The sequence below is a fragment of the Myiozetetes cayanensis genome, unplaced genomic scaffold (genome assembly GCF_022539395.1).
Source record: "Myiozetetes cayanensis isolate MyiCay16 unplaced genomic scaffold, myiCay2020 scf3, whole genome shotgun sequence".
NCBI classification, from domain to species: domain Eukaryota; kingdom Metazoa; phylum Chordata; class Aves; order Passeriformes; family Tyrannidae; genus Myiozetetes; species Myiozetetes cayanensis.
The window spans coordinates 72404494-72431410 of record NW_026087521.1 but is presented as its reverse complement, the minus strand read 5'-3'; the positions used below and the strand labels follow the sequence as shown (position 1 = coordinate 72431410).

At 45.0% G+C, this 26917-nt stretch overlaps 1 protein-coding gene across 1 annotated transcript in view; it reads right to left on the bottom strand.

Annotated features, from left to right (window-relative positions):
* Window positions 1-26917, bottom strand: part of VWF (von Willebrand factor) — a 109654-nt gene that overhangs the window by 65230 nt on the left and 17507 nt on the right. Inside the window, 11 exon segments of the mRNA XM_050324531.1 lie at window positions 234-337; window positions 6799-6959; window positions 8378-8472; window positions 9195-9435; window positions 14197-14412; window positions 15388-15583; window positions 18086-18186; window positions 19014-19152; window positions 20503-20639; window positions 23475-23521; window positions 25325-25436. Coding sequence (XP_050180488.1) covers window positions 234-337; window positions 6799-6959; window positions 8378-8472; window positions 9195-9435; window positions 14197-14412; window positions 15388-15583; window positions 18086-18186; window positions 19014-19152; window positions 20503-20639; window positions 23475-23521; window positions 25325-25436 — 1549 coding nt within the window.

Genomic DNA, 26917 nt, shown 5'->3' with positions numbered 1-26917 from the left:
CAGAGGATTTGCACAGACACACCACCTCTTTGTCAGGTACCAGGCACAGGTTGCCGGGTATTTCCAGGAGTTTTGCTGGGTCTTCATGCAACATGCAAAGGGAATGTGATGGTCTGTGCAAGGCGTGCTGCAAAACCCGAGTTCCTATAAAACAGACCCGTTAAACCAACAACTATTTGGTGCCATTAGAAACACATCAGGTGCCCAAGGAAAGGGATGTTCCAGTGGCTCACCAGGTGTTGCAGTCCTTGGTCACCGTCTCTCCCTTGGCATATTCTCTTCCATTGTGGAAACACGGGCACCTCTCAGGAGCAACACACCTGTTCTCATGTCGCACCTACCAAAAAAAACCAGAGTTTGTCACCACGTGGGTGGTGTGTGGGCACCTGTCCCTACAAAGGGGAGCAAGGGGTGAGAACATGTGGATAAAGAGTAAAGGAACAGAGAGACAAAATGGTTCGAGACCACCTGAAGTAAGAAAGGTGCAGTACTTCTAATGTTTTTCCCCCATAAACATAAATAGAACTGTGGGTACGTATATTCCATCTTGCTGCCACCAGCTTGACACAGGGCTCAGCTGGACTAAAACCAGTAACAGGATCGCTGAGGAGGAGACCAGGAGTCACAGTGCAAGAAGAACCCACGTGCAAATGCAGATCCTGTTGTCACAGACAACAGACCCTTAACAAAGCCCACTCTCCCCTGTCAGCTCCTCTCTGAAAATTGCAGCAATCATTCATTTTCCTTCAAACCCTTATTTATTTCCTAGAAGGCAAGATAAATATCAGTCCACTCGAGATTTTATTCCACTCTCACAAGCTCAGTTTGCTGGGAAATAGGTCATTAGGTACTATCTACACTTTTTTCTTTTTCAGTTTTACCCTACTGATCTTAGTTTCTTTTTGCATAAAAACAAATCAGTTTTCCTGCTTAAAAAACCAAACACATAAAACAAAACAACAACAAAAACCAACCAAACGAAACAAACAAACAAAACCAAAACCCCCATAACCAAACAAAACCAAGCAATGCCTTTAGACTATTTGGTTTTTTCCACTCCTTTTCTGTTTTCTCTTTCTGTGATTACTTTCCATCTTGATGACACCTAGCTTTAGAGAATCAAACACAATCAAAACTAGCTACACTGAATTTTCACTTGGTCATGGTTCTGCAAAGTCAGGGATAGGTTTGGCTCTTGCTTCATGGAATACCTAAATGGAGAGCCCTTCCCCTTTCTCTCACTCAAAAGTCACAAAATATCACCTTCCCACTTTAAACTCCTTCAGGAAAATCATTAAAATAGTTTCTTTTTTTACCATTAAATACGGGCAAATGAGATCAACGTCGTCTGAACGCCAGGTTAATAAAGAAGAACAAATCTGACTTTTCCTGTGGGGACCTCGAACTGCCACATGGAACAACTCCTAAGGAAGATTTCACAGCCCAGAGTCCCTTCATTCTCCTGCAGTTTCACGTGCTCTGTGGCTTATGGAGAGCTGTGTTATGCCAAATAAAAACCCTCCAGTAGAAGCAAGATGGAAACAAAGAAATGCTTTTCTACATGATAAAGCTACAGCTCTGCCTCAGAATTAATCATTACAGAGGATAGTGAGGAAACAGTCCAGAGAAGACCACAGGTTTCCAAGGGAGTTTAATTCCTTCTTTCCTTCCTTTCTGGTGGCACTTAGAAAAAAACAAAAAAAAAGGCAAAAAAAAGGCACTATATGACTTCACACCCCTGGCTAAATTTGAGTTTTTGCAGAGTGTTCAGCAACACAGTTCACAATAAACTCGGGGGTTTGCCTTGGGATTAGACATCTGATTAGTAAAAGAAGGATTAGGACCTATTCTACTTGCTCCTCAACATCTTCATAGACTGGCAGTAGTACTTCTATCACAACCAGTTCAGCAACTGTTGATCCAGTGATATCAAAGAGGGAAGAGCACTTTGTCCAGACACTGCAGAGTGGGGGGATTGGATTTAGAAAGCAGGAGATAAAAACCCAAAAGTGGACTTTTAAACAGACAACTAAACAATTTTTTGCTGCAAAACTCAGCGAATTGTGATTTAGTTAAAAGTAACACCCAAAAGCTACTGGTCATACTGGCACCACACCCGATAGCTGGTGCACATCTGGCAGCCCAATGCCAGGCAGCATTACAGGCACCAGCTGGTACTACAAGGCCAGCAGCACTATTCACAAACAGCTGCATTTCCAGGGGAAGCCCCTCAAAACAACAGTAAATACAGGAGATTTAGCAGTTCTGAGTGCTTGACATGATACAAGTCATGAGCTCTGGGAGGGCAACCCCAAGAAAAGACAGGTCTGTAATGAGAGCAGCTGCTGTTTGCACCAATAAACACCCTCATGAAGGTGCTCTGCTTACATGGGATTACCTGTGGTTGACTAGCTAATGATTCCCCCACTATTCAGGAAGAAGACAGAAATGTCCATCATTTCCTTGCTCTGTCCTAATAATAATGGCCAGTCTTCACGAGTGAAGATCCGGGGAAGGTCTTTACACCTTCCAGCCTGCGCATTGGATTTTTTAGGTGTCTAATTGCTAAACAACAGAAAGCCTTGCAAAGGGCAGGACAAATATTACAGATTTCAGAAGCTTTAAGATCCTTCTCACCTAAAGTTATAGGAGGTGATTATCACACACTGCTCTGCACTGGTGTGACCAGGGACAGGACTCAAGGGAATGGCTGGAGCTGTGTCAGGGCAGGGTTAGGTTGGGATTTTAGGAAAAGATTCTTCCCCCAGAGGGTGGTTGGCACTGAACAGGCTCCCCAGGGCAGTGGGCACAGCCCCAAGCCTGAAAATCTCAAGGAGTGCTTGGACAATGCTCTCAGGAACAGGGTGGGATTGTTGGGGTGTCCTGTGCAGAGCCAGGAGCCAGACTCGATGATCCTTGTGGGTTCCTTCACACTGAGGACATTCTCTGATCCTAAACTCCATCTCAGTAAGCCTAAACTTTGACCTCTCCTGGTCAGCACAATTCAGTGAATATCTGTGCGTCAAGGGAAGCTCAGATACTCACTCTGTTCCTCCTGACACACCAGGGGGGCTTTAGCAGCAAGTCAGCCAAAGGTATAAAGGAATATGGGATTAAGTAAAGGAAGTGGGTCAGATTAGAAGCCAATAGTTAATCAGTTTTAGAATAACAGATGGGTTTGGGTTGGAAAGGACCTTAAAGATGATCTCATTCCAAACCCCTGCCATGGGCAGGGACACTTCCACCAGCCCAGGTTGCTCAGAGCCCCGTCCAACCTGGCCTTGGACACTGCCAGGGATGGGGAATCCACAGCTTCTCTGGGCAACCTGTGCCAGGGCCTGCCCGACCCACAACAAAGAATTTCTTCCAAAAATTCACTCTTTTAACTAAAACAGCCTGTGACCATTTCTGTGCAGACAGAGACAAGTCAAAACCATGTTAGGAGAGACCATCAGAACGTGCTGGTTAACACTTGACTTTTCTTTCTTACATTAGCTGTACCCTTCTTATGTCTGTTTTATGTACCCACCTCCTCATGAAGACATGATAAAGGATATGCCTCCACTGAAAGATACACAACAGAGCTAGCTAGCTGGAAAAATCATAATAACACTCAGGTAAATTTTAGTTGAAAAGAGTTTGGAAGGAAAAAAAAACAAAACCGTCCAAACTTTCCTGATTAATATGTTTAGGGTTTATATTTTTTGTTTGTTTGTTTTTCTACTGACAAAGTTTTAGAAATAGTTTTATTTCAGTAGTCAGAATGTAACAAAATGTTTTATTTCACTTTTAAACCTTAGTTTTTCTTCAGTTGTTGGAAATTGAAAGCAACTAATTTTCTAGCTTTGGAGTGTCTGGATTTTGTGCTTTCTGATCGTTCTGCTCCTCTTTTCCCCCAGAAAGGTGGTTAACACTCCATTTGTATATTTATTAATATTTTCCAATGGGAAAAACCTGGAGTGCAGTAAACTAATCTGAGAGAGCATATTTTCCCCCACACTTCTGCACATATGTTATGATTTATCTTTTCTGCTCTGCAAAAGGGTGACAAGTATGGAGAATTTCCCACCCTCCAGATGATCAAAGACAGAAAAAGAAGAATTACTTTTTGTGACATATTGAACATTTGTATTTGCTAGAAATCAAAACAATGTAAAAAAGATGAACTGGAAAACTTGGTTTTCAGTTGAAAGAAATTAGGTTTTGTCTGCGTTTTCTGGGGAAATAATCAATTGATTGGCAATTTCTCACCCCAGCAAATTTTCCAATTCAAACCAAGCCAGCTGGAGCATCATGTTCATGAACAATCCTTGATTTGTTTCTTTTTCATTATTTTTCAGATAAGTAATTGAAAATTGGCAGGGTATTTGTCCACACAGATTTTAGGCTACAGATTCCTCTGTTTAAGACTGATAACTCAGCCAACTGACCTGTAAATATCTCTTTACACAGGTAGGGATAACTTAATCACATCCTAACTGCTACACACACTTACAAATTGTCCTGGAGAGCTGTTTATGTAAACTACATATCTGACTGTGTTGGTATCACAGAATCTTGGAATGGCTTGGGTGGGATTAAAGATCATCTCATTCCAATCCTCCTGCCATGGGCAGGGACACCTTCCACTAGCCCAGGTTGCTCAGAGCCCCATCCAGCCTGGTCTGGGACACTGCCAGGGATGGTGAATCCACTCCTTAGGGACCATTTTAGGCATGCAAGAAGATTAATTATTTTGCTAACAAGTTATCCATGGTCACTGATAATTTTCACATGCTACCATACCACAAAAAAAAAAAAAAAAGGCTTCAGTAAAGAGACAAAATTTCTTCCAGAATATTTATATATGCATATATATCTATTCCCATAAATATACAAATATTTATAGGAATAAATATTCAGTAATCAATAATTCCCACAGACCTTCCCTGCCAGAAGGGAAGCCAAGGAGAACAAATAATTCCAGGCTGAGCTTAGTGGAAGATTGAACCATACTGTCATCTAGTGGACAAAATTTATTTAATGGTTCTTAAAAAAAAAAAAAAATACTGAGCCTTATTCTTGTATCCCAAACCTGACAAACCATCTTGAATTCAGGGAGGGGTTGTTTCACACCACTGCAAAATCAACTGGAGTTTCCAATTCCAAAAGGAATTTTTTGAAGCAATTGTTTGTTTCAACTAACTGAAAAGGAACAGACAATTCTATGCTGAACATGAAGGTTAATTACCAGGAAGTTGATCTGGGGCAGTTTTGTTTTCTTTTTCCTGTTGAGTAGTCATCACAACTTGTTTTCCACAATTATGTCCAAAGATATTACCATATCCTGGAACTGAAACAAAACTTCAAGCCCCTTCACGACATCAAAGAGGTCTGACTGTCACATACAGAGAAAAACCTGTTCAGCCTGGCAATTTTGGAACTTTACAAGCCCACAAGCTTTTCTAAGTTTAGTTCTCCCACTGCTATTTAGGAATATTCTTCTCTAAAAGGATATACATTTGAAAACCGAAATATGAAAAGAAGCAACTCTTTGTTGCTTTTTTTTTTAATTGTGGTGAAAATCTGTGGATGTTTTCAAACTCTGTTCTGAAAACAGTTTGTACCCCCAAGTACTTTCACTTTGTTGTACCTCCAAGACATTTCACAAGCCTGAGCTTTTGCTACAGCTGACATTTTATTCTAGAGTAGTATTTATTGACAGAAATGTGTATATATTAGCAAAATATGGTAGCAATGTTCAAGAAATACGTTAATATTAATGCTAGAAATTACTGTATTTCTAGGAAGGAATCTGGGGGCAAAAAGCACCTGTATTGATACAGAAGAGGAAAAAACAACACATCTTTATAAGAAGACACGAGTCCAAGTGAAGTTAATGACATTTTAAAATGGAATTTAAAGTAGTGAAGTAAATTCACTAAAGCTGAAGCCTGAACATAAACATGCATCTCAACCCTAGAAGTAATAAGCCACGCTTCATTTGCTAATGCTCAGTGTCCAGTGCATACTCATGAGCCTGAACCTTGAGCAGGTATAAAGGATAAAAAAAAACCCAAAAAAAACAAACCTAAAAATAATCTTTTTCATGTCTAGACCTCCTGGGATGCAACACTTGAGAACATCATGCTTTATTATGTGCTTCTCTGAGTCTGAAAACTGTAGCAGCAATGTCTCCGAGCACCACAGCTACCAAAAACCATCACAAACAAAATCAAGACACAAAACCTCAGTTCTTTTTCCAGCATATGCTAGGTATGTTCATCTGCATTTCATGCACTGCACATCAAAAAGCTTCTAAGACTCCATCACTTTTCCTGGACATGGAACTCAAAATTGCCATTTACTGAAGTTAATAAAGAGTGGACCATGTAAAGTGGACCATGTGTTCCACCTCTATCCTGGGCTAAACCCCAGTCCCCACTGAGATGCTGTGCATGACTTTTCACCTGCCCAGGTGTGTGCACAGCACTGAACACTGATGCTTGTTTCTACTGCTCAGAGAACAGCACCAACCTGCTTTCCCTGCTTTCTATCAGGGCTCTAAATTGACACCGAGTTCACAGTCACTGACTGAGCAAAAACCTATTTGCTCTGTTTAAAAAAATTACTCAACTGTCAATTAAAGTTGAGGGTTGCAGTGGGACAGAAACCTGAACCCCAGAAAGCATCTTAGCAGTGAAAAAAGCATGCTCAGCACACCACCTATTTCCAAGGTGCAAGAAGACCGCTGGTAGGAAAGAAAGAAGGCAGGAAAGCAAAGAGGACCTGCTGCTCTGTGCAGCTCAGCCTGCCTACCATTCCTTTTGGACAGGCACATCCAGATATGCAGCCATGGCTGATGCACTCCAGGTCATAGTTCTGGCAAGTCTTGGCACACTCCAGTCCTTCTGCTCTTGGGTTGTTTGCAGGACACAAAACTGTTTCCATGGGGGGTCTGCACAACAGGCTCCTTTTTACTGCAAAGAATTGTTTTACGAAAACTGCAATTAGAACTCAAGTGTTGTTAGCCCAGTATTTTTCTCCTAAAAGATGGATCAACGTTTTTATCAGAAAACTAATTTTTGGAATATAAGACACCACACCACTATGCCATGAAACTGTAAAGAAAGCAGTCCCTACTTTCCATGAAGTGACCTCAGGCTGCCACAAAAGCAGGTATTCTATATTGAAGCAAAAAAAAAAAAAAAAAGCTGCTCTAAACATAACAGTGCAATTCCAAAAATAACTATGTCAAGCAGAAAATTGATATTCTGAGGAACAAGAGCATCACATATGATTGCATTTAGACCCACTTTCCACACTGAGTATAACAACTTTAGTGACTGTAAATAGCAACGCCCTTAACTTAAATACAAGCTCTTTGAGACTTCCAGATTCTGTCAGAAAATCACGAATGTCCCAAGCAACTCCAGGTCATTATTTCAAGCACTACTAGCAATAATGCCTCTCTGAGGTTTTTGATAAGTTTTAACACTCTGATATCAGGAAAAGTATGTCCTAACAGCATTAAAGGAAGAGCTGGTGAGAGATGCACCCAGAAGGCTTCACCTGAAGAACAGGTGGGCCAACCTGGTGGTCTGCCAAGGGACATTAAGCAGGTCACTACCTTGTACCTACAGTTGGATTTACCGTGTTTTCTGCCAGGAGCTTTGGCAAAAGGATGCCTGGTACTTTATCAGAAGATGCAAAGACCGACAGTGACCCTTTGTCTCTAAGGCATCAGGAAATACCAACCAAAAACCTTCTCCAAGCACCATGTACAGGTGCATTTGGCAGAGTGCCATGGAAGACACCATGTTTGGCACTACCCCGGTGTTCTCAAAGGCATCACAGAAGCCTAGAATATCCTGAGCTGGAAGGGACTCACAAGGATCATCAAAGTCCAGCTCCCAGATATTCCCAAGCCTCTCCAAATGCCCGCTAGCCTGGTCCCCTCTGAGGTGCATCCGGTCCCAAACCCCCTCTTCAACCACAACCCTGTAAATTCTCTCCATGTATCAGTGGGAAACCCCAAAAAGACGCCTGGTACTGCTGTCCTTTCTCCAGTGCACTGCTGGTTCTGGGATGGCATGTGATCCTCAAAATCTGGGGGCCTCAGATCACTGCCAAGTGATCCCTTTAACCTCTTCAGCTCAAGAGAGACTGCAGTAGCTAATTATCATCTTGAAAGGTGAGAGTCAATGAGTTCTGCACCCTCTCAGGCAAAACTTTTGTTTCTATCCTATAACAAAAAAAAATTAATTAGAAAAACATTCACAGCCATTCCAACCTCCAGTGCTTCTTCCCTATTCTACATTATCGAGAAACTGAATAAGGAAAAAATTAAAAAAGAAAAAACAAACAGGAAATAATTATTTTTTTAAGACACACTCACTTCTGGCAGATGGCCTCTCATCAGCAAAAACATCAGGCAGGAAGGCACCAGGAGCTCTGTTTGTACTGCAGTGCATGAAGCCATTTTCACAATAGCTAAAAAGAAAAAAAAAATCAAATAGAACTTATGGTTAATACAATGACATTCAGCTTTCACTCACACATGGTTTTTTTGACAACAAGGAACTTGTCAGTATTAAAATTACACCTCTCACTGGAGCTGATTTGTTCTCTCCATCCATTATGTGTGTCAACCTTAGAGGCAAACCTTCCCTTGGAGTTGATGTGATACACTAACCTGGTAACAAGGGATAAAGCTGGGCAAGGTAATGGGCAGTTTTGCTGTGGCACCGTCTAGTGCCTGGAACTTAGGATTTTTGTGGTAAAGAGTTAAAAAAGGAGATACTGTTCCCAAAACTGGGCTTGCCAGGAGTCGCCCAGCAATCACGTTCCCCCTCTCAGTGTGCCACCCCTCAGCTTAACAATTAGAAATGCTCTTTAATATTTGTATCTCTGATAGAGGTAATTAGGTTTTAATGTTTAAGGAATGTATCACAGTACGTTAAAGTGACATTTTAAAAGCCTGCAGAGTAGGTGTTGTCAGTAATTGAACTCCATTTCAAACTGGCAGGAACTGTTCATAGAACAGGGCTTAAAAGACTGTTTTCTGAACTGAGGTGGCACTGGATAGAGATGCAACAGCAAAACTCACCCCTTGGTTTGCTGGAGGCACAGGAACCGAGCCAGTTAATCACTCCAGCTACCCAAAAATTTGAGTCACAGCGCTGAGGGATGAGCGTTACAAACGGCGCACTCACCACATGGTGTGATGATCCGAGAAAACATCCTCCGGCTGGAAGATCTCCCCGTCATAGTAACAGGAGCAGTGGGACTTGGGCACACAGTGCTCTTGCTCGTCCAGGTAGTGCCCGGGGGGGCAGTAGCAGCCCTCCAGGCAGAGCTCCTCGCAGCCCTCCTCGGGGTAGGACAGGGAGCGGCAGGTCTGGTTGCAGGGCGTCCCGCACTGCCGGTACTCCTGCCCCTCGGGGCAGGACATGGCTGGGGGAAAACACGCACATGAGGGACATGGCACCTGAGCCAAAGCCAACCCAAGGAAAAGCTGCCCACACCAGACTGGGAAGAGGGATTAAAAGGTCTTTATTCACTCATCAGTATCGCGCTGTCTCCCCTGGACTCTGCAGCACCAGTGCAGCCGAGGGCACTGCTCCTACAGACACAAACACAACCTTACTACCTGCAGTTCCCAGTAAGTGTCAGGACTGGACTGCAGCTCCTGCAGTGGAAACCCACCCACAAAAATTTCATCCAGGACAAGCAACACGAGCTCTGCCCAACCCCTGCTATTATTTGGATAGCAGCCTTCCCGCACCTGAGGATGAAGAGAGACTTCTTCCAAGGGCCTGGAGTAACAGGGCAAGGAGCAATGGTTTTGAACCCACAGAGTGGTTTAGATTAGATATTAGAAAAAAAATCTTCACTATGAAGGTGGTGAGGCCCTGCCATAGGTTGCCCCATCCCTGGAAGTGTCCAAGGCCAGGTTGGACAGGGCTCTGAGCAACCTGGGCTAGTGGAAGGTGTCCCTGCCCACTGCAGAAGGGTTGGAACAAGATGAGGTCCCTTCCAACATGTTAGGAGCACTACAAAAGTGTCATGTACTCATTCGCACCCCCCTTCCTTTCCAACATGGTTAGGGACAATTTGGTCGTAATAAATAGAAAAGTAGCAGAAAAATTATTGTCTGCCTTGATAAGCAGGTGCTGCAATACTTTACAGCCTCACATCCCAGAAGCACTCAGTGATTTGCATGGAAACAGGGGCAAATAATGAAGTAATTTAGCATTCATGGAGCTAACACTTGGGTACTAACGATTTTTGATTATGAATTCATCTTTATGGAGACTAATTATGGATTTTGGAGCCACTTTGGCTTTTCTGTATAACTTTCACTTCCAGAGGGCTGATTTTGAGGCGTTCACCTCTGCACACATCAGCATCAGCACTAGGTGGCAGCTACGACAACACATTGCAGAGGAGAAGAGAACAGATCAGTATTTTCGAGGGCTCTAATTTAACAGGGCTCCTGATAACCAGGATTTACAAACCCTGTTGTTTATAGCAACCTTCCACAGCAAACAGTCAGATGTGTAAGGTGATGAAGAAGGATGTTCAGCAGAGCTGGGGGGAAGCAGCTGCAGGTAAAGGTTGGCACCTTTGTACCTCACTAAAACCAAGATCAAAGGGTTACACTGAAAGCTCTTCCTCTCTTTCTACCTGCAGAGTGATGTGATAATCCCTACCCTCTCTTCTGTGAGCACACAGCCCTGGGAACTGCAACAGCAGTGGCAGGAAAACAATAACAGGCTACAGATCTGCAGCCTCCCCCAGGTGTCAGCTGGGCTAACAAAGCAAGGACTTCACGCCAACAAATGCCTCACAAAATTCTTGTGAAATGAAGGATTACTTCTGCCTGCTGAACACACACACACACACGGTGGCACCAACATCTCCCCAGCTTCTGCTGAGGCTCCTGCATTCCCATAGGCAGGAACACAATTCCCTAACTTAAGGGTCCAGCCCAGAGGAATCTGAGGTGGTTTGAAGGCTCCTCCAGAGCAAAGATCTCCCAAGTTTGTGCCTTGTGCCCAAACTGTTTAATTGCACCTTTCAAAACACAGACCAAGAAATCTTCATGTGCTCATCCACACAGGAGATGGAGTAGATGCTTCCTAACTCAGAACTAAGCAGATGAGAGGTTTCACTCACAGTAACAGGAGTCTTTGGCAGAAACTCCCAGAAAAGTACTTCTAATTTACATGAACAATCTTTGCAGCAAATCAAATACTGAAGGGGCACAGCCTAGGGCTGAGGACCATTTTAAAAATAACTTTCATCACTGAAGGCAAGTCCAAGAAGGAACAACCATGAGGCCTCAGCCAAAACTTTTATTTGCTACACAGGAACCTCTGGAAACAAGGAACTGCTTTGACAGATTTCAGGCAGGTACATCAGTTTACTAGACAGGATAACTGAGCCTAACACTCCTGCCCTACTTTCTAGTCAGTGGTGACACTCCCTGTCCACAGGGACAACTTCACAGTGGATCCCTTTCATAGCTCAAATTTGTAACTCATTTGGGTGAATGGCGAGTTTAGATTGGATATCAGGGAGAAATCCTTCCCTGGGAGGGTGGGCAGGCCCTGGCACAGGTTGCCCAGAGAAGCTGTGGCTGCCCCATCCCTGGCAGTGTCCAAGGCCAGGTTGGATGGGGCTCTGAGCAACCTGGGCTGGTGGAAGGTGTCCCTGCCCATGGCAGGGGGTTGGAACAAGGTGATCCTTAAGGCACCATCCAACCCAAACCATTCTATGATTTTATGATTTCCCTGCTCATGCACCTCTTAGGATTTTTGAAACATCCCCTCTTTTTCCAGCTGTGCAAGCCAAGTCCATGTCCCACTCCACTGCTCCATCACCTCCCAGCAATATCTGGTTTTAACAGCAAAAGGGCGAGACAACTGACCTGGGAGGGGACTGTTGTCTGTACACTGTGTAATACACTGCCATTAAAAAAAAAACCCACATCCCATTATTGCCAGGAAAATGAGAGGAAAAGGCGAGGTGCATCCAGCCTTTGCGGATGCCTGTTATCAAAACTAAAGAGCTCACAGCCGTGCTCTGAAGCACAGCCTATCCCAGGAATAACTCCAGAAACAGTGGGAACACACTGGAAAAATCTGTATGCACCAGACAGCTCAAAAAGCTTTTGTGGGTAGGTTTTCAACCCTGAGTGAAAGAGGCATAAACCCTGAGCAGTTTCTTGGGTAACAAAAGGTGAAAATATTATCACCTCCAGGTCAGAGGCTCTGGGTGAAGGTGCACCCTGTCAGGACGAGATTTAACACAGCTCCTCCACCATGTGATGTTGTAGCCACCACCAAAGGCTGTTCAGAGCCTGTCCTGAATTCCCCACTCCATCACTCTTGGGTTCATCCTATACAAATCCTCTTACAGAAGCCATGCAAAGACAAGAACTGCCCCAGCACTCCCACCTCCAGGAGAATAGTGGGCTTATCAATGGGTCCTGAAAACTGAAGATCAGGGGACCTGTTGACTGCATCCCCTTTGCCAAAGAACAATACATACATGTCAAGTGGTGTTCCCCAGGGCTCAGTGCTGGGACCAGTGTGGTTTGGTATTTTTTGTGAAGTGCTGTTAAATCCAGCCACCAGACTTTCCCCCCTGACACTCCTCCACTTCAAATCAAGCAAACTGGTTCTGTCAGGGCACTTCCCAAGAATCCAAATCTCTGTGGACCAAGGCAGGAGTGGAGCACACATTCAGAGCAAGGGGCCATCAGCACCAATTACACAACCTGCACATTCACCTCTTGAGACCATTAAAAGAGGGATTGTTCTCCTTCGTGTGACAGGAGATGTCTTGGGCATCAGGATCATTTAATGGGGGCTGATGGATCTGCAATCAGGGAAATCATCACCGTGTAAGAGCACAAAGCGCTCTGTAATGCCCAGAAAGGAAGGAGCAGCTCTGCACCATTAAAGATTAATTGTGAAAATTGACTTGCTCAATTACAGAAAGAACAATGGTGCATTATCACTGCACCATTTCTTTTGGCCTCCAGACCTGCAGAGTTTTAAAAGGACTTTTATTACATTAGTCTTCCACTATCTGAACATTTACATAAATTAGGTAAAATGTTATGAAACCACGGAGCACTTAAACACGAACTGGTTTGTTCTCATTTGCAGTAAATGCTCTCCAGCCTCCAGGAGCTGTGGTTACTGACCTTACTTGTACAGACCCTACCAGGTGGAAGGCCAGTGACCCCCCCCTGTTTTTCACTCTTTTCCAGTTTCTACACACTCAGTTTATAAATGTTCTTCCCACCCTCTGTCTGGAAAGAAGCAGCAGAGCAGATCTGGAGAGCTGCCAAGCGCACATACTTTGCCCCAAAATTTTCAATTGTCTTCTTTCCTTAATAACAAAGTCGCTCAGGAAAATGGAAAAACATCCACTTCACAAATATTTATGGGGAAGTGAGTGTCCATGCTCAATCAAAATTGCATTGCAGTGGATTTTTTTCCTACCACATTGACCTAACAGAGAAAGAAATGAATAAAAGGCGTTGGATTCTTCTGCTCCAGCCTCTTAGGAGTTTGGCTGCTGATCTTGCACTAGACAAGAGACATGTCAGGGAGCTTGTGAGATCTCCATCCTTGGAGATACTCAAAACTTATCTGGACATGATCTCAGGCAACCTACAGTAAGTTAGCCCTGCTATGAGAAGGGTGGTACCACCAGACTGCCAGAACTCCCTTCTGATCTAAGTTTGTCTCTGCCAAGTACCTGCCTTCCTGCTTTCTCCAACCCCTCACACTCAGCTACATCAGGAGTCACTGATGGGGTCAGGACATGGCAAGCATGGGCCTCAGAAGAAAGCAGTTCATGGGTTACTGCAAATCACTTGGAGATTCCTACCCTGGGATGGTCAGGAAGTTCCCAGGTGAATACCTAAAGCTTAAATACGGCTGAAAATGGAAACCAGTCAGAAGTTGTGCAGAGGTATGGCAGCTGACTGCTTCTCTCCCCCACTCTGGGAGCAGTTTCTGGGAACAGTTTTTGCATCCTCTGCTAGTGTAGAGGAAAGACAGACTCTCTCATCATGCCATAAGAAATACTCGGCACCTTGCAGGAATCACCTCATTCCACATTTCTCATCCAACACTGCCAGAAAAACTCCTTCCAGACAAGGAATGGAAGTGGGTGTGGCAGCATTTCACTTACAGCAGAAGTCAGGTTCTCTCCACTGGACCAGGATGCCCTTCCTGGCACAGGCTGCTGCATAATTGGCGACAGCAGAGCACAGGCAATCCTTGCCACTGGAGCAGGAGCAGACGTCAAAGCGGCAGTTGTGCACGTAGGGAGCGGGGCTGACCTCGTGGTGACAGGGTTCAAATGCAGGAGAGATCAGAATCAAGCAGGAGTCCTCAGCATATTTGGCTAAAAAAGAGGAAAAGAAAAAATTACATGTTTGCACTGAATCAATCGGTGGCTTTCAAGAAAAGCACAGAAGAAGAATAAAATAGGATCAAGCAGGCACAGATAACATCATAGCTCATATGTCACGAGCTCCACTGAAAGAATAATGTTACACTGGTAAAACAAATCAGGGAAAAGCAATGCTTTTATATTCTGTTATCACTGTTTCTGCTGCTGTGCTTCCTTTTACAGGGTCTTTGCTTCCTCCTGCTTTTTATATTTGCAAAATTAAACCCTCTGGGCTACGCTGCACTCACAGATCACCAGTGCCTGCTCTGACCTACAGCCAGACAGTTTTTTTCTGTGCTTGCTTCTCCCAGGAATCCAAGGTTGCTGGAATACCTGGGATGAGAAAATTGCTCTGAGAATTTCTCCCCACTGTCCAACCAGGAGAGCCAAGCAGTGTGGAGGGAAAAAGGAAGGCTGTCTGTTGGGATGCAGTAAAATGAGGCAGACAATGAATTGAGAAAAGTCTTTAAGCTCTAAGCACAGAGGGACCACGAGGAGGTGTTTTCTCCATCCAGGGGATAAACATGGCATTGCTGACACCTTGTAAGAGGAGTTTCAGTGGCACAGATGTGCTGTGGTCCAAACTGATCAGCAGCATGATTCCACATTACTGACTTTTGCTTTCAATTTTCACAAAATATTACTTTTTCCTGCACTGATCTGAGCATCTGGGAGCTGTTTTTTGTTGTTGCTTGCAAAGTTGTTTCTTTTTACACACATATTACAGCCACTCTGCTGGCCATGAAAGCACCACATTAGCTTCTTCTCTCTTTATTTTCTTTTATTTATTTTCAATTTTTATTGTCACTTCTCTTGTTCTTTAATTTCTTTTAATATTTAGGGGGATTGGTTGTTTGGGGGTTTTTTTAATGTAAATTAAAAGATCACAGTTTGCAGCACATTTTCACTCGGGATGGATTCCAGTACCTAAACGGGGATTGAGGTTGCAGGGGTCACTGTCTTGTTTTAACAAGTCTTGGCACTCTGCACTGAGCTTCCAGGAGTTTCCAAAATCCTCCAGAAGAGATTCCACCATGCCAGAAGGTGAAAGAAAATCATCCCCTTGGTTTCCATTGTAATTCCCACACAGGCCACACATCCTTTCGGAATAGACTGGAGACAGCTGAGGAACACAACATTAGCCTGGTTATCACTGTATAGCAAGATTTTTTAAAGAATTAACCATAAACAATTCAATAATCAAGCAAATTATCATTAATACTCATTAAAATACTACAGACACAACGTCATTCCACTACATTTTTAAACTTCTAGCAAAAATGCTACTATTAGTAGCAGCAGGACAATTTTTGCACAGTACAGTGATAACTCCAGATGGTAACTGGAGGTGACTAGGAGAAAAATAGCTTATTTTTGTGCCTGGATCATCAGTCCAGTTTAGTCTTTCCCTGTTTTCCCACTGCATGCATATAAATGAGCAGGGCAACACTGAGGGTTGCATATTTTTAACATAGTGAAACGATTACTCTTCCAAGGGCAATTTGGGAAGAGATACTGCACCTGAAACCGTTTCCCATTTTAAAAGGAACATCTGAAGGTGAGGGAAATTTAAACAGGCTGGTTTGTCCCAAAACAGAGGCAATATTGGAGGAGATGTTTCCCTCAACATTACTGAGGGGAAAATCAGGAAGAAACTACTACCCCTAAAGCCTCCTCACATTAGAACTTCCTCCTGCCCAGAGGAACTTCTGGCACAGTAAAAGCAGCACTGCTAACAACCCACAGAGCAGATGCACTTTTCACCCTGCCTTATTCCTGCTGCAAATCCAGGGGCAGCTGAAATGTCACCCTAAACCTAGAGGTAAACAGGGAGAAATCTCCTACAGCAACATCTGCAACACAAAGGCACCAACAGGCTTTTATTTTGGTAGGAACTGTCAGTTTGTATTAGAAGTAAAGCTCTGGTACATGACAAGTATTACCAACTACTCAGGAGCTTGCTCAGGGTTTTAATGCATAATTAAAGATAAAAAAGGTCCTCCAAAATATACCCCAACACTACCCAACCCTTCAAACAAGGTGGTCAGAGAGTAAAAATAGGGAGCATCAAAAGGAACAACCACGAATTATTAGAGTGTATGAATCCTCACTACTCCAACAGCCAAGGAAGCTGCTCTTTCATAACTCTGCAGATGGAACAATGACTCATGGAAATCCCAGTTCTGAGTGTATTTTAGAGGGGAAGCTCAAATCACAAATATCAAGCGGTCACAGAAAGGCAAGCCTTCTCGAGGAACACAGCAGGAATTTTTGCCAGAAGCCTGGCCAAGGTAATGGAAGTGTATCACTTCCCCCAATTGTCACAAATATTTGGCAACGGGTCAGTCTACAAATCCAGCATAAATCAACTCTCAAAAAGCAGTTAAAGAGATGCTTTAGATACCCAGCAAGGGAAGGAGCAGATGATTGGAGAAACTTCCACCACTTTTATGGGCAGAGGATCTGGAGCAGAAAATTAGATTTGCTTTAAGGGAGAGAAAAAAAATTTGCCAAGCAATACAGGCCTCTGACCAGGCAGAAAAACACTTTGAATACTGAGGAAAGTCAAAATTTCTGAGATGTGCCAAGGGATTGCAGTGAATCATTCTAAGCCCCAAAAAGAACTCCCTTGGAGAACAGAAATGCAGGTTACATAAAAAAAAAAAAAAAAAAAAAAATACCACAAAACCACAGGTGCTTTCCAAAGTTATTCTAGACCTTCCTTATCTGTTGTCTTTTCAACTCTTGAACTCAACTGTGAACCGGCTTTCAGGAACCTTTACTCTGTGCCAGACGTGACATTTAAGCCAGATTTCAGGGCAGGCAAGGAGAATGTAAAAGCAAAGCCATGGTTCACAGAGGGCAGAGTTCACTCCTCTGTAGAAAATCCCAGGAAAACTGACTTTCTTGGCAGAACTCCTCTCAGTGAGTAGAACCACCCCACAGCAGGGTCCAGCTGCAGATCTCCTTTTACAAGGGGGGTTCAAAGGCAGCAGGGGCTGTGGTCACAGCTTCCCTTATGCAGCTCGTTTCTTTTAAACCTGGCTTGGGTATCTCTACACTCTGCTGTGGTCTGCAGCACCGACAAAGCCTAATTGTTAATCAAGCCTGACTTCAAACATTCCTCACGGTAGAAGGAGCACGCAACCCATCTACAGGGTAATTCCTTCTTCCTGGAAAATGTGAGTAACTGTGTCCATGGGGACACTTTCTTCCCTTGTTTTAAGTCATTCACATCCATTGTTTCGGACAGGACAGCCAAAGCAAATAATAAAAGCCAAAAATCCAGTTTGGAGGGTATCTGCTGAACAAAATCACGAAACTATTCATGGTTAATAATGGTTGTCAATGCACAAAAAAAAAGAAAAAAATAAAAAGAAAAGAGATGAGAAAAAAAAAAGCTAGCAAGTTGCTGTAGGATCAAATGTTTGTTTCTGGAATACAAAAGGACCTGTGTATCACTCCGGGGGCAGCAGAAGAGAAAGGAATTTCTAACATGCAACACGAAGCAAGTTCTCACTTCGGACAAGAAAATCTTTGTACACGTTTGGGTGGGAGGAGAGGAGGGGTGAACAGGCAAGAAATAAAACAGACAGGGAGAAAGAAAGAAAGAAAGAAAGAGTACCTTGACCAGGAGTTCACCACGGCCATCCCAGTCGACCTGCAGGTGCTCCCCGTAGGAAAGGCGAACTGCAGTCCTCACCACGCGCTGGATGCGGAGGGCACCTGAACACAACCCCGGAGCGTGTCAGCCACTCACGGCAGGACGTGATGCCTCGCTGCCTGGGACTGCTGTGCCGGGCTGGAAGGGCCAGCAGAGCAGGGGGCACACAGGCCTGCCAAAGCCAGGGGTGTCTGCAATGCCCACATCACCTGTCCCCAGCTTTGTGCCCGTGGCATCTGCGTGAACCTGCCCACAGGCTCTGCTTCAGGGCACTCAGAGGCCCTAGGAGAGGATACGTGTGCACTTTGCCAAACCTCAGGCACTAACCGTGACATTTTGCAAGATGCAGTGACAGGACAAAGGGGGAATGGCTTCAAACTGACAGAGAGGAGGTTCAGATTGGGTATTGTGAAAAAATTCTTCCCTGCGAGGGTGGGGAGGCCCTGGCACAGGTTGTCCAGAAAAGCCATGGCTGTTCCATCCCTGGGAGTGTTCAAGGCCAGGTTGGACAGGGCTTGGAGCAACCTGGGCTAGTGGAAGGTGTCCCAGCTCATGGCAGGGGGTTGGAACTGGATGGGTTTTAAGGTCCCTTCCAACCCAAACCATTCTGTGATCCCATGATCTCAAGCTTCTGGATAAAGAGTAATAGTTTCAAAAAAAATAGACTGACAGTGGCTTTCACAAGTCTGACAAATGCAGACTAGCTTAGTTCTCCTGATTTTAGAGGAGCTGAGTCAAGATGTGTTGGCTGCACAGAGAGAAGCTGAAATGACAGAGCCTGCATGTGAAAATTTGATATTGAAAACACTTTTTGATTGACCTGGCTAAGGAAACACTAGCAAGTAGGACCCTTTCAGTGGCTGGCCAGAGTCAGCCCATGAGAACACACCTTGTAGCAAAGGGATCTGTATGTCTTGCCCGTTCAGTGAAACTCCTCCACCATGTTTCATTTTGATGACGCTGTTGTCCATATCCCGGATCCGGACAGAAGCTGAGCGAGTGCACACGGCATCGGGATCATCTGCACACTGCAGAGAAGGGAAAATCTGCCTCAAGCTGTTCACTGTATTGGTGACTCAGCCCCAGGCCCCCCCCAGAAGGCATTTCAGCATCTAATTTTGGAGGTGTTGGGTGTCACAATGCTTTTATGGATCTAGTTTCTGCATCCCACAAACACCAGGGCTGGCAGCCTCCCCTCCATTATCCCACTAATCACACACTGGGGAGCTCTTAATCTCAGAGCCTGGAAAGCAATCTGTGGGTGCTGCACCAGACCCCAGGGAGCAGCCCAGGCCAATGACAAACCCTGCCCCAGCTGTGGAAGGGGCAGGAAGGGATGGAGATATCCTGGGGTGATGGAATGCACTGCACTGACCCACACAGCCCATCAGCCTGGGAAACAGCTACGCAGTTCACACCACCCAAGACTTGTGTGGTATTTGTTTTCCTGGCTGTGGGTTACACAGCTGAGGAACGAGGATTGCAGGGCCCCAGCTCTCCTCCCTGGTTTCGAAAGGGGAGTTTCAGTGGAAACCTGTTCTGCAGGTTCCCAAGCACAGATGATCTCAGAGCTGCGCCATCAGAGCTTACTAACGCACAGCACGGATGTCAGTGGTGCACAGAACCATCACAGCCCATTTCTACAAAGCCTGGGACTTCTCAGTTGCTGCAAGACAGGCTGATACTCCCCTGACTCCATCACACCTCTCCCTGCCTTCAGTTCCTCCATCCCCTTTCTTCCCCTCTGCTTCCTTCAGTGCCCTTTTCAGTCTCTGCCTTTCACCTGTTCCCCATGGTCAATTAATTTCACGGCCATGTTAATCTTCCTATGACACCAAACTAGGATCTCCATCCCTCCCTGCACTGGCCTGACACCCTTTCCTGCCTCTCTCCCGTTGTATCCACTCCTTGCCTCCAGCTGCCTCTCACACATCCATCGGGGGGGATGGCAAAGGAAGTCAGGAGCTGCTCACTGGCTACCAAAAAAAAAATCACCAGACAATATGACTAAACGGGGAGCATCTCGAGGCACTGCTCTGCCAGTGCACTCCCTCTGGTATCCAGGGAAGTGTCCTTTCCCCACGGGCATTCCCCAGCCAGCCAGGGTGCTTTGCAAGGGGTGAACCCCTGCCTGGGGTTTGTTTGCTCAGCTGGCAAAGAGGTGGTGAGGGCCCACTGTCCAAACCCCTCCAACCTCCAAGCAGGCTCCTGGGAATGGCAGTGAGGAGAAGCAAAACACTTATTAACTAGAAGGAGAAAGGCTGTTCTTTAAACTAATTATTTCACAGGAAAATTGCTCCTGTTGGCCTGTGCATCTGCAGTTCCTATCACGCTCTCCCAGGAGGATGCACGGAGGCTCCAGCCAAGGCTGCTGTTACCTGCACCGTCTCAATGACCACAGAGAAGGAATTTTCCACGCAATCCTTGGCGAGTAAGTACTGACAAATCCCGCTGAAGGTGAAATACTTGTTGTCAAAGCTTTTGAAGTGGGACTGGCCGGTGACAGAGCATTCTCCTGGAAAAGGCAAAGCGTCATTAATCACTGATTTTGTGGCGAGCAAAATCCTGCCTGGCCCCCACAGGCCACTGAGGGGCAAGAGTAGCCTGGTGGAACGGGTTGTACAAGGCCCAAGCTCCCTGCAGACCAGAAAGCACCAGCAAGATGCTTATCTCACTGTTTATTCCTGTAAGGCACTTCCAGTAGTAACAGAGGCACCAAGGACAGCTGGGGAACACGGCATAAATCGCGCTCAGGAGTCGGGATTTGTGCCTCTGGAAAGGCCTGCAGAGCGTTTCAAATGGATGATCACGAGGACATCGGTGAAAAATGCCCTGGAAATTCATCACAGTCACCTCGTGGTCATAAGCTCTTGGCAGACTAGGTCATACCTGGTACCTGAGATAGGTGCTGGTGGCACTGAACCATCTTAAACAGCACCTCGTGCTCTGTGATGTAGGAGCTACGTTACCCTCCTCATACAATGGGGAAACTGAGGCACAGAGAGTGGAAGTACTAATGCCTAAGGCTGGCAAAGCTGGGAAAGACACTCAGGATTATCCAGCATTAGTCATACACTGCATGCAATTGGACATGTTGCCTCTTTTATCCCTGCACAGGAGCTTGCAGCACCTTGGCATCACACACTTTAAATCCAATTTTACTTAACCCAGTGGGGCACATCTGCACCCATGGAGCTGGCTGCAGAGTGCAGGTGTCTTTACAGAGTTGAAAGTTAAAATTGTTAGCAAGACTTGCTGGACTCTCACAGCTGCTGTGCTCTTCTGCAGAGGTGCCTCATTCTCAGACTGTGGGTCACAGCTGTGTCTTGGCAAATTGTGAGCCCCCTCTCTGCCTCTTCACTGGTGTTTTTAGAGGATTGCAGTACCCTTTTATGAAGGCAACAGTGTCTGAAAGCCTTCTTCACAACAGGCTACCTGAACACAGCCCCCAAAAAGTGCTGATTGCTTTGTTGGGTTGTCTTGAATGCCAGTAAATTATTCTAACATTAAAGTTAAAAGGCCTTATCAGGATGAAGAGCTGGAAGATACTAAACCAGGCCTTACCCACCATATTACAGATCGATTTCCAGGGCATTCCCTGCAACTAGAAACCAACAGGACAGGTTTGCAGCACACAGAGCTGGGGAAATGCCAGCCAAGACAAGTCCCAGCCCTTTGGCATCGCTCCTGCAAGGGAAATTTCTTTCCTGCGGCAAAGCCTCTCCTTATGGGTCCCTCTGTCTGCTCCATTTGGTGTAGTGCATCCCAGGAAATTCCCTGAAACCCACTGCCTTCATAATGATTTCAATTATGATTATCAGCTTGAGAGCTTCTTGCTAGTGCCAGCCAGCTCCTGCAATCTTGGGACCCAGTTTTATCATCAAACTTACTGGTGCCAAACTGGGCAATTCATTCCCACAGTATCAAAGCCATCTTTCCTTTTCTTTTTTTTTTGTTTGTTTGTTTGGGGTTTTTTGTTGTTGATTTTGGGTTTTTTGTTGCTGTTGAAAACAATAATGTAACTACCTAGGGTTTATATAAGTACATAAACTTTCTGGACACACAGTTTTATAAATATTTGTGGTAACCAACCCACAACAAAAACATGCTGCACTATTGCTGCAAATAGGGACAGAAAGCACAGGGAACAATACAAATCTGGCTGCTTTGGGAGGTTCTGCTGCCCTCCCATACTGTCTCATTACGGTTTGCTCTTGTTTGTAGTCTCATGTACGACAATCAACACCTCAAGCACAGGGCAAAGCTCGCTAAAAAAAATGGTTTGAACACTTGCAGAGACCACCACGCCCCTTTTTTAACTGCTGACACGTGGGGGCAAGTGCTCTTTCAGTCTAAAGCAGGAGGAAATGGAGCACTGATGGGTCAGGCAAGTTTAATGTTTATAGAAAGACAGTTTTTTTACTGAGCATTTTAAGACTGTTGTGATTTTCCTACTTTGTGGGTATTGCACAGTCTTATCTGCTCTTCTCCTGTCCAGTCACAACCCCAGTCCCTCCTCATCCCTTCCACTCCATCCTCAAGGAGAATAATGAGTTAAAGGAGCTGTGCTGTCTCCCTACAGAGTTCTGCCCAGAAAGGGTCAGATGTTTCAGGTCAGCCAGGTCTTTCTGTGGCCAAACACGGTGCAGGAACCAAGGCAGGGGATGAGCCACAGGACTAGCAGGAGGAAATGATTTGCTGGCCAATGCATGAGGTGAAAAGCCACATTCTCCATGCAGACAAAAATGTGGGACAGCAGCCATCAGTACCCATGAGTCTGGGAGCTGGAGGAGGAGGAAAAGGAGCAGGAGCACCTGCAGAGCTGCCTCTCCAGCCTGTCACCACCCATGGAAGGCAGGGCAGCCACCTTCTCCCTGGGGCTGTAGCTCCTTCACCCACAGCAAGACCTTTGGGGCCCAAGTCTTGGGGTTATTGAGTGATCCAATCTATTCTCAGTACTTCCAACTGTCCCATCAACACAAGTATGCTGACTCAATCAATTTAGGAGTTGTATCTGGTCAAAGAAACCCAGGAATGTTCCTCTTCCTGAAGGCCAGTCCTCTGAATATACAGACCCTTCTATCTTAGTAAATTAAGGAAACAAAAAAGGGACCATTCTTCTCACCAAGCAGGATTTTTCATTGCTGCACATAAACCATGCAGTTACAATGTCTGACTTGTCTCACGAGAGGAACCTACATGTATGATCCCACCTGGATGCACTGGAGCAAGCAAGCAAGAACAAAGACAGATTCACCTTTTGTGTGTGAAAAAATAAATAAATAAATAAATGGGAGGGATGTAGGCCAGGCTTACTTGTCAAAACCTGAAAAGAGTAAAGCCAACATACCTGGGCATTCCCCATTGCTGCAGAGCCAGGTGCCACGTCGACAGATGCTGGAAAACAAGTTAGACAAGAGCATGTGAATTTGAATCTTCTGTTGCAAATTTCCCCCAAACTACTGTGACACAGACCTCTGTTCCAGGGAAGTTGGATCAGTCCCCAATATCCTCTCCATCTCCCATAACCTCATTTCTTAATGCATTCATCCCTTCTTACCATCATCTGACAGCAACTGCTGGTGATAGGAATGGAAACGGTTGCAAAACTCAGGAACTTCTGATGTTCCCTGCCAAAGCTCTGTGCTTAACATGTACACTCAGCTACATTCCACTGATGTGGAATGAGTTTTCAATGCAGTTCTCAGGGTATGCCCATCAATACAACAGAGAAATCACAGAGGCAAAAAAAGTTTGAAGGGACCTTTAGAAAAATCATATACTACAATCACAATCCTCCAACTCAATAAAGGCAATGTCAAAAGTAGACAGGGTGGCTGAGGACCTTGTCCATTTGAGTTGAGAAGTATCCAAGGTTAGGTCCCAAAGCCTCTTTGGGCAGCTGTCCCCATCTCAGGGGAGGAATTTTTCCTTGTATCAGAACAGAATTCCCTCTACTGGAACTTGTGTCCATGGCTTCCTACTCTTGTGCTATTTGCCTCTGAGAAGAGCCTGGCCCAGTCTTCTTCACAGCCTGTCTTTAGACAGCCCCCTCATTAATCTTGAAACAAATCTATTCCCCTTTGCTTCCCCTCACATCACACTCCCCTGCTGTGATCACCTCCAGTGTCCTCCACAAGACCCTCCCCAGTCCTCAGCCCTCTCTCCTGCAGTGCTGGGCCCTGGCAATGCTACTCCTGTCATGTCCTCACAAATTCATCACCAGAGAGGGATTTCCAAGTCAGTCAGCTCTGCTAAAGACTCCAAACCCATCTGTGGGGAGTCAGTGTATTAAGGATAAATGCAGAGTCAACGGGATGACGTTCTCCACAGCAGTATCAACTTGGAATAACAGGAAGCAATAAAAAAAATAATCTGTCAGGCAGCACTCATCTATCTCCCAAGAGCACTAAGTTGGAACAATGTGGCCAAGCTCCAGAGAGCTCCAGGGAAAAAGACAAAATGCTGGTGTCGTGGCTCATGTCCTGTGACACTTGGTGCAGGTAATGAAAACGTTCTGATTAACAAGGATGATGCACAGACCACCTTTCTTCTGCATGTCATGGGTTTCACTGAGTCCTCCTTCTGTAGCTCTAACTGGAAACTTCTGAGGACAGAGCCGTCTGAGCTCCTTCCACAGATGTGTCTACACTTTAAACAAAACCAGATCAGGAATACATTAGTCATCCCCCTTCCTTTCTTTGGGCTGCTAGCCTTGCCCTTCAGGTTGGCATTCCTGAGTTGAGGAAAAATCGTGGGCCATGCTAGGAAGACTCATTAGCTTTGTGACAAGTTCCAAGGACGTGGCTTGGGCTAACCCCTCTTGGAAAAGATATGGGGCTTAGAGGTTAAATAAATGTAGGAAGTCAAAACAAAGACACCACTGCTGACACTAACCAGACATGGGAACCTGGCTTATCCACAGGAAACAGGTAGTTCTCTGCTGTTTGAAGGAGTGTGACCTCCACATTGTTCTATCAGATCAAATATCCCTTCAAAAGCAGAGCTGATTTTGCCTTTGTGAACAGCTCACTTCTTGGAAGGGGCTGGCAATTCCAACAAGACAGGCAAGTCCTTTGCCAATAAAAGGAAATTTTTAAAAAGTAGAGAGATTTCTAGAAAGATCATCCAAAGCAGTAACCAGTGACAGTGTGCAGTGACTCATCTATGGCAGCCACACCAGAGCAAGGCAGGGTTTACCATGAGTTGCAGTCCTGGGAGATGGTGAAGCCAGGAGGATAATGTTTTCCAGAGTGGATGCAGGAGCACTCGGAGCTCTCCATGCAGTGTTCACCATCGAGGAGCAGCCCCTCTGGGTAGGTCAGGTAGCATCAGATACATATACCACACACACACACAGGGACAGAAATGTAAATACAATTAGATTTTCTAGTTCTTTGGCAAGACTTCATGTGCATTATTATCCATCCTTAGTCACAGACAGCAATAAAAAGGAGCGAGGTTTGCCAAAAAGCCTCCCAGGGGCTGCTGTCTGCTTTCCTCCTAGTGCTGCCTCTCCCTCAGGTGGGCTGAGCAAACCCCTTCTGGTGCTCCCAGTCAAGCCCTTTGCTTAGCAAGTCCCCAGGTCCAAAATACCTGACTGCTGGGAGAACTGTGCACTTCACTGACTGCAGTAAAGGGCATCCAGACAGGTTTTGGATTAGACATAAGAGGACCCAAGGGGAAGGGAATGTAGGGAATGAAGAAACAAATTTGGATAGGATGTAAATCTAGCAGAGAGCTCTGAGAGGAAGAAACATTATCATGAGGAGCTGTGGAATCTCTTCTCGACTTCAGCAGAAGCAAAAAGCAAAAGGGTTCAACTTCCCCTGAGGTTTCCATATGACACAACTGCAATTACCTACTCTATATAGAGACTATTTCATCTCACAAAGATAAGTGGAAGCACAAAAGAGTTACAGGACTTGTCTGAGGTGGCACTATAAGCTAGAAACAGAAGAAAGGACAAGTTTCTTTCTCTGCAATCCCTATATTGAGAGAGAGTTGATATTCCTCCATTTTTAAAAGAGCTGCTGTAGCAAAACATTTCGTTTCTTGAAAACCTCTCTCCCTTCTCCTCGAAGGACTCCTTCCAACAGCCTGCAGAGACTTTGGCTCTTTTCCCTGGCAGCAGCAGCCCACCACAGACAGAGACACACAGGTAAGAGCCCTTTCTCCCATTCTTCCCATGGAGCTGCCTGGAAAGATCTCAGCTGTTGAGAAAAATCCTTCCAGGGAGGGATATTCAAGAGAGGATCTGAGCATTTAAGAGATGGGTGGCTCTCCAGAGAGCACAAGAAAACAGAAGGCCTGCCTTTTTTTCCTGGCAATAGTAATTCCATTTACAGCAATTAGAGGAACTGTGGAGCATTTAAGGGAGGAAAAGAAAAAAAAAATAAAGAAAAAAAATAAGACATTTGCTGAACACATCCTTTTTACACTTTGAGAACTAGAGAGAAGATAAGCAAAGAGGAAGACTGTGTGGTTGAGCTACCTCCTTTAATCCAACCTCATCTCCTTTATGAAAGGTTCAATAATAAGTGAAATTGTTCATCTGAAATCACAAAGACTTTTGAAATTACATTGTGAGCTCTGCAGGGACCGGTTTTTTTGCAATAAATTCTTTCAGTATGTGCTCTGTTGTTTCTTCCTCTAACTGTGTGCCTCTAACCAAAGCAATTCAGAAGGAATACATCAAGGATCAGCAGTCCCTCACCAGGAAATAAAGGCAACCCTAGAGCAGCAACATGATTTTCACAGCAACATTTACTTTTTAGTTGGGCCTGAAAAATG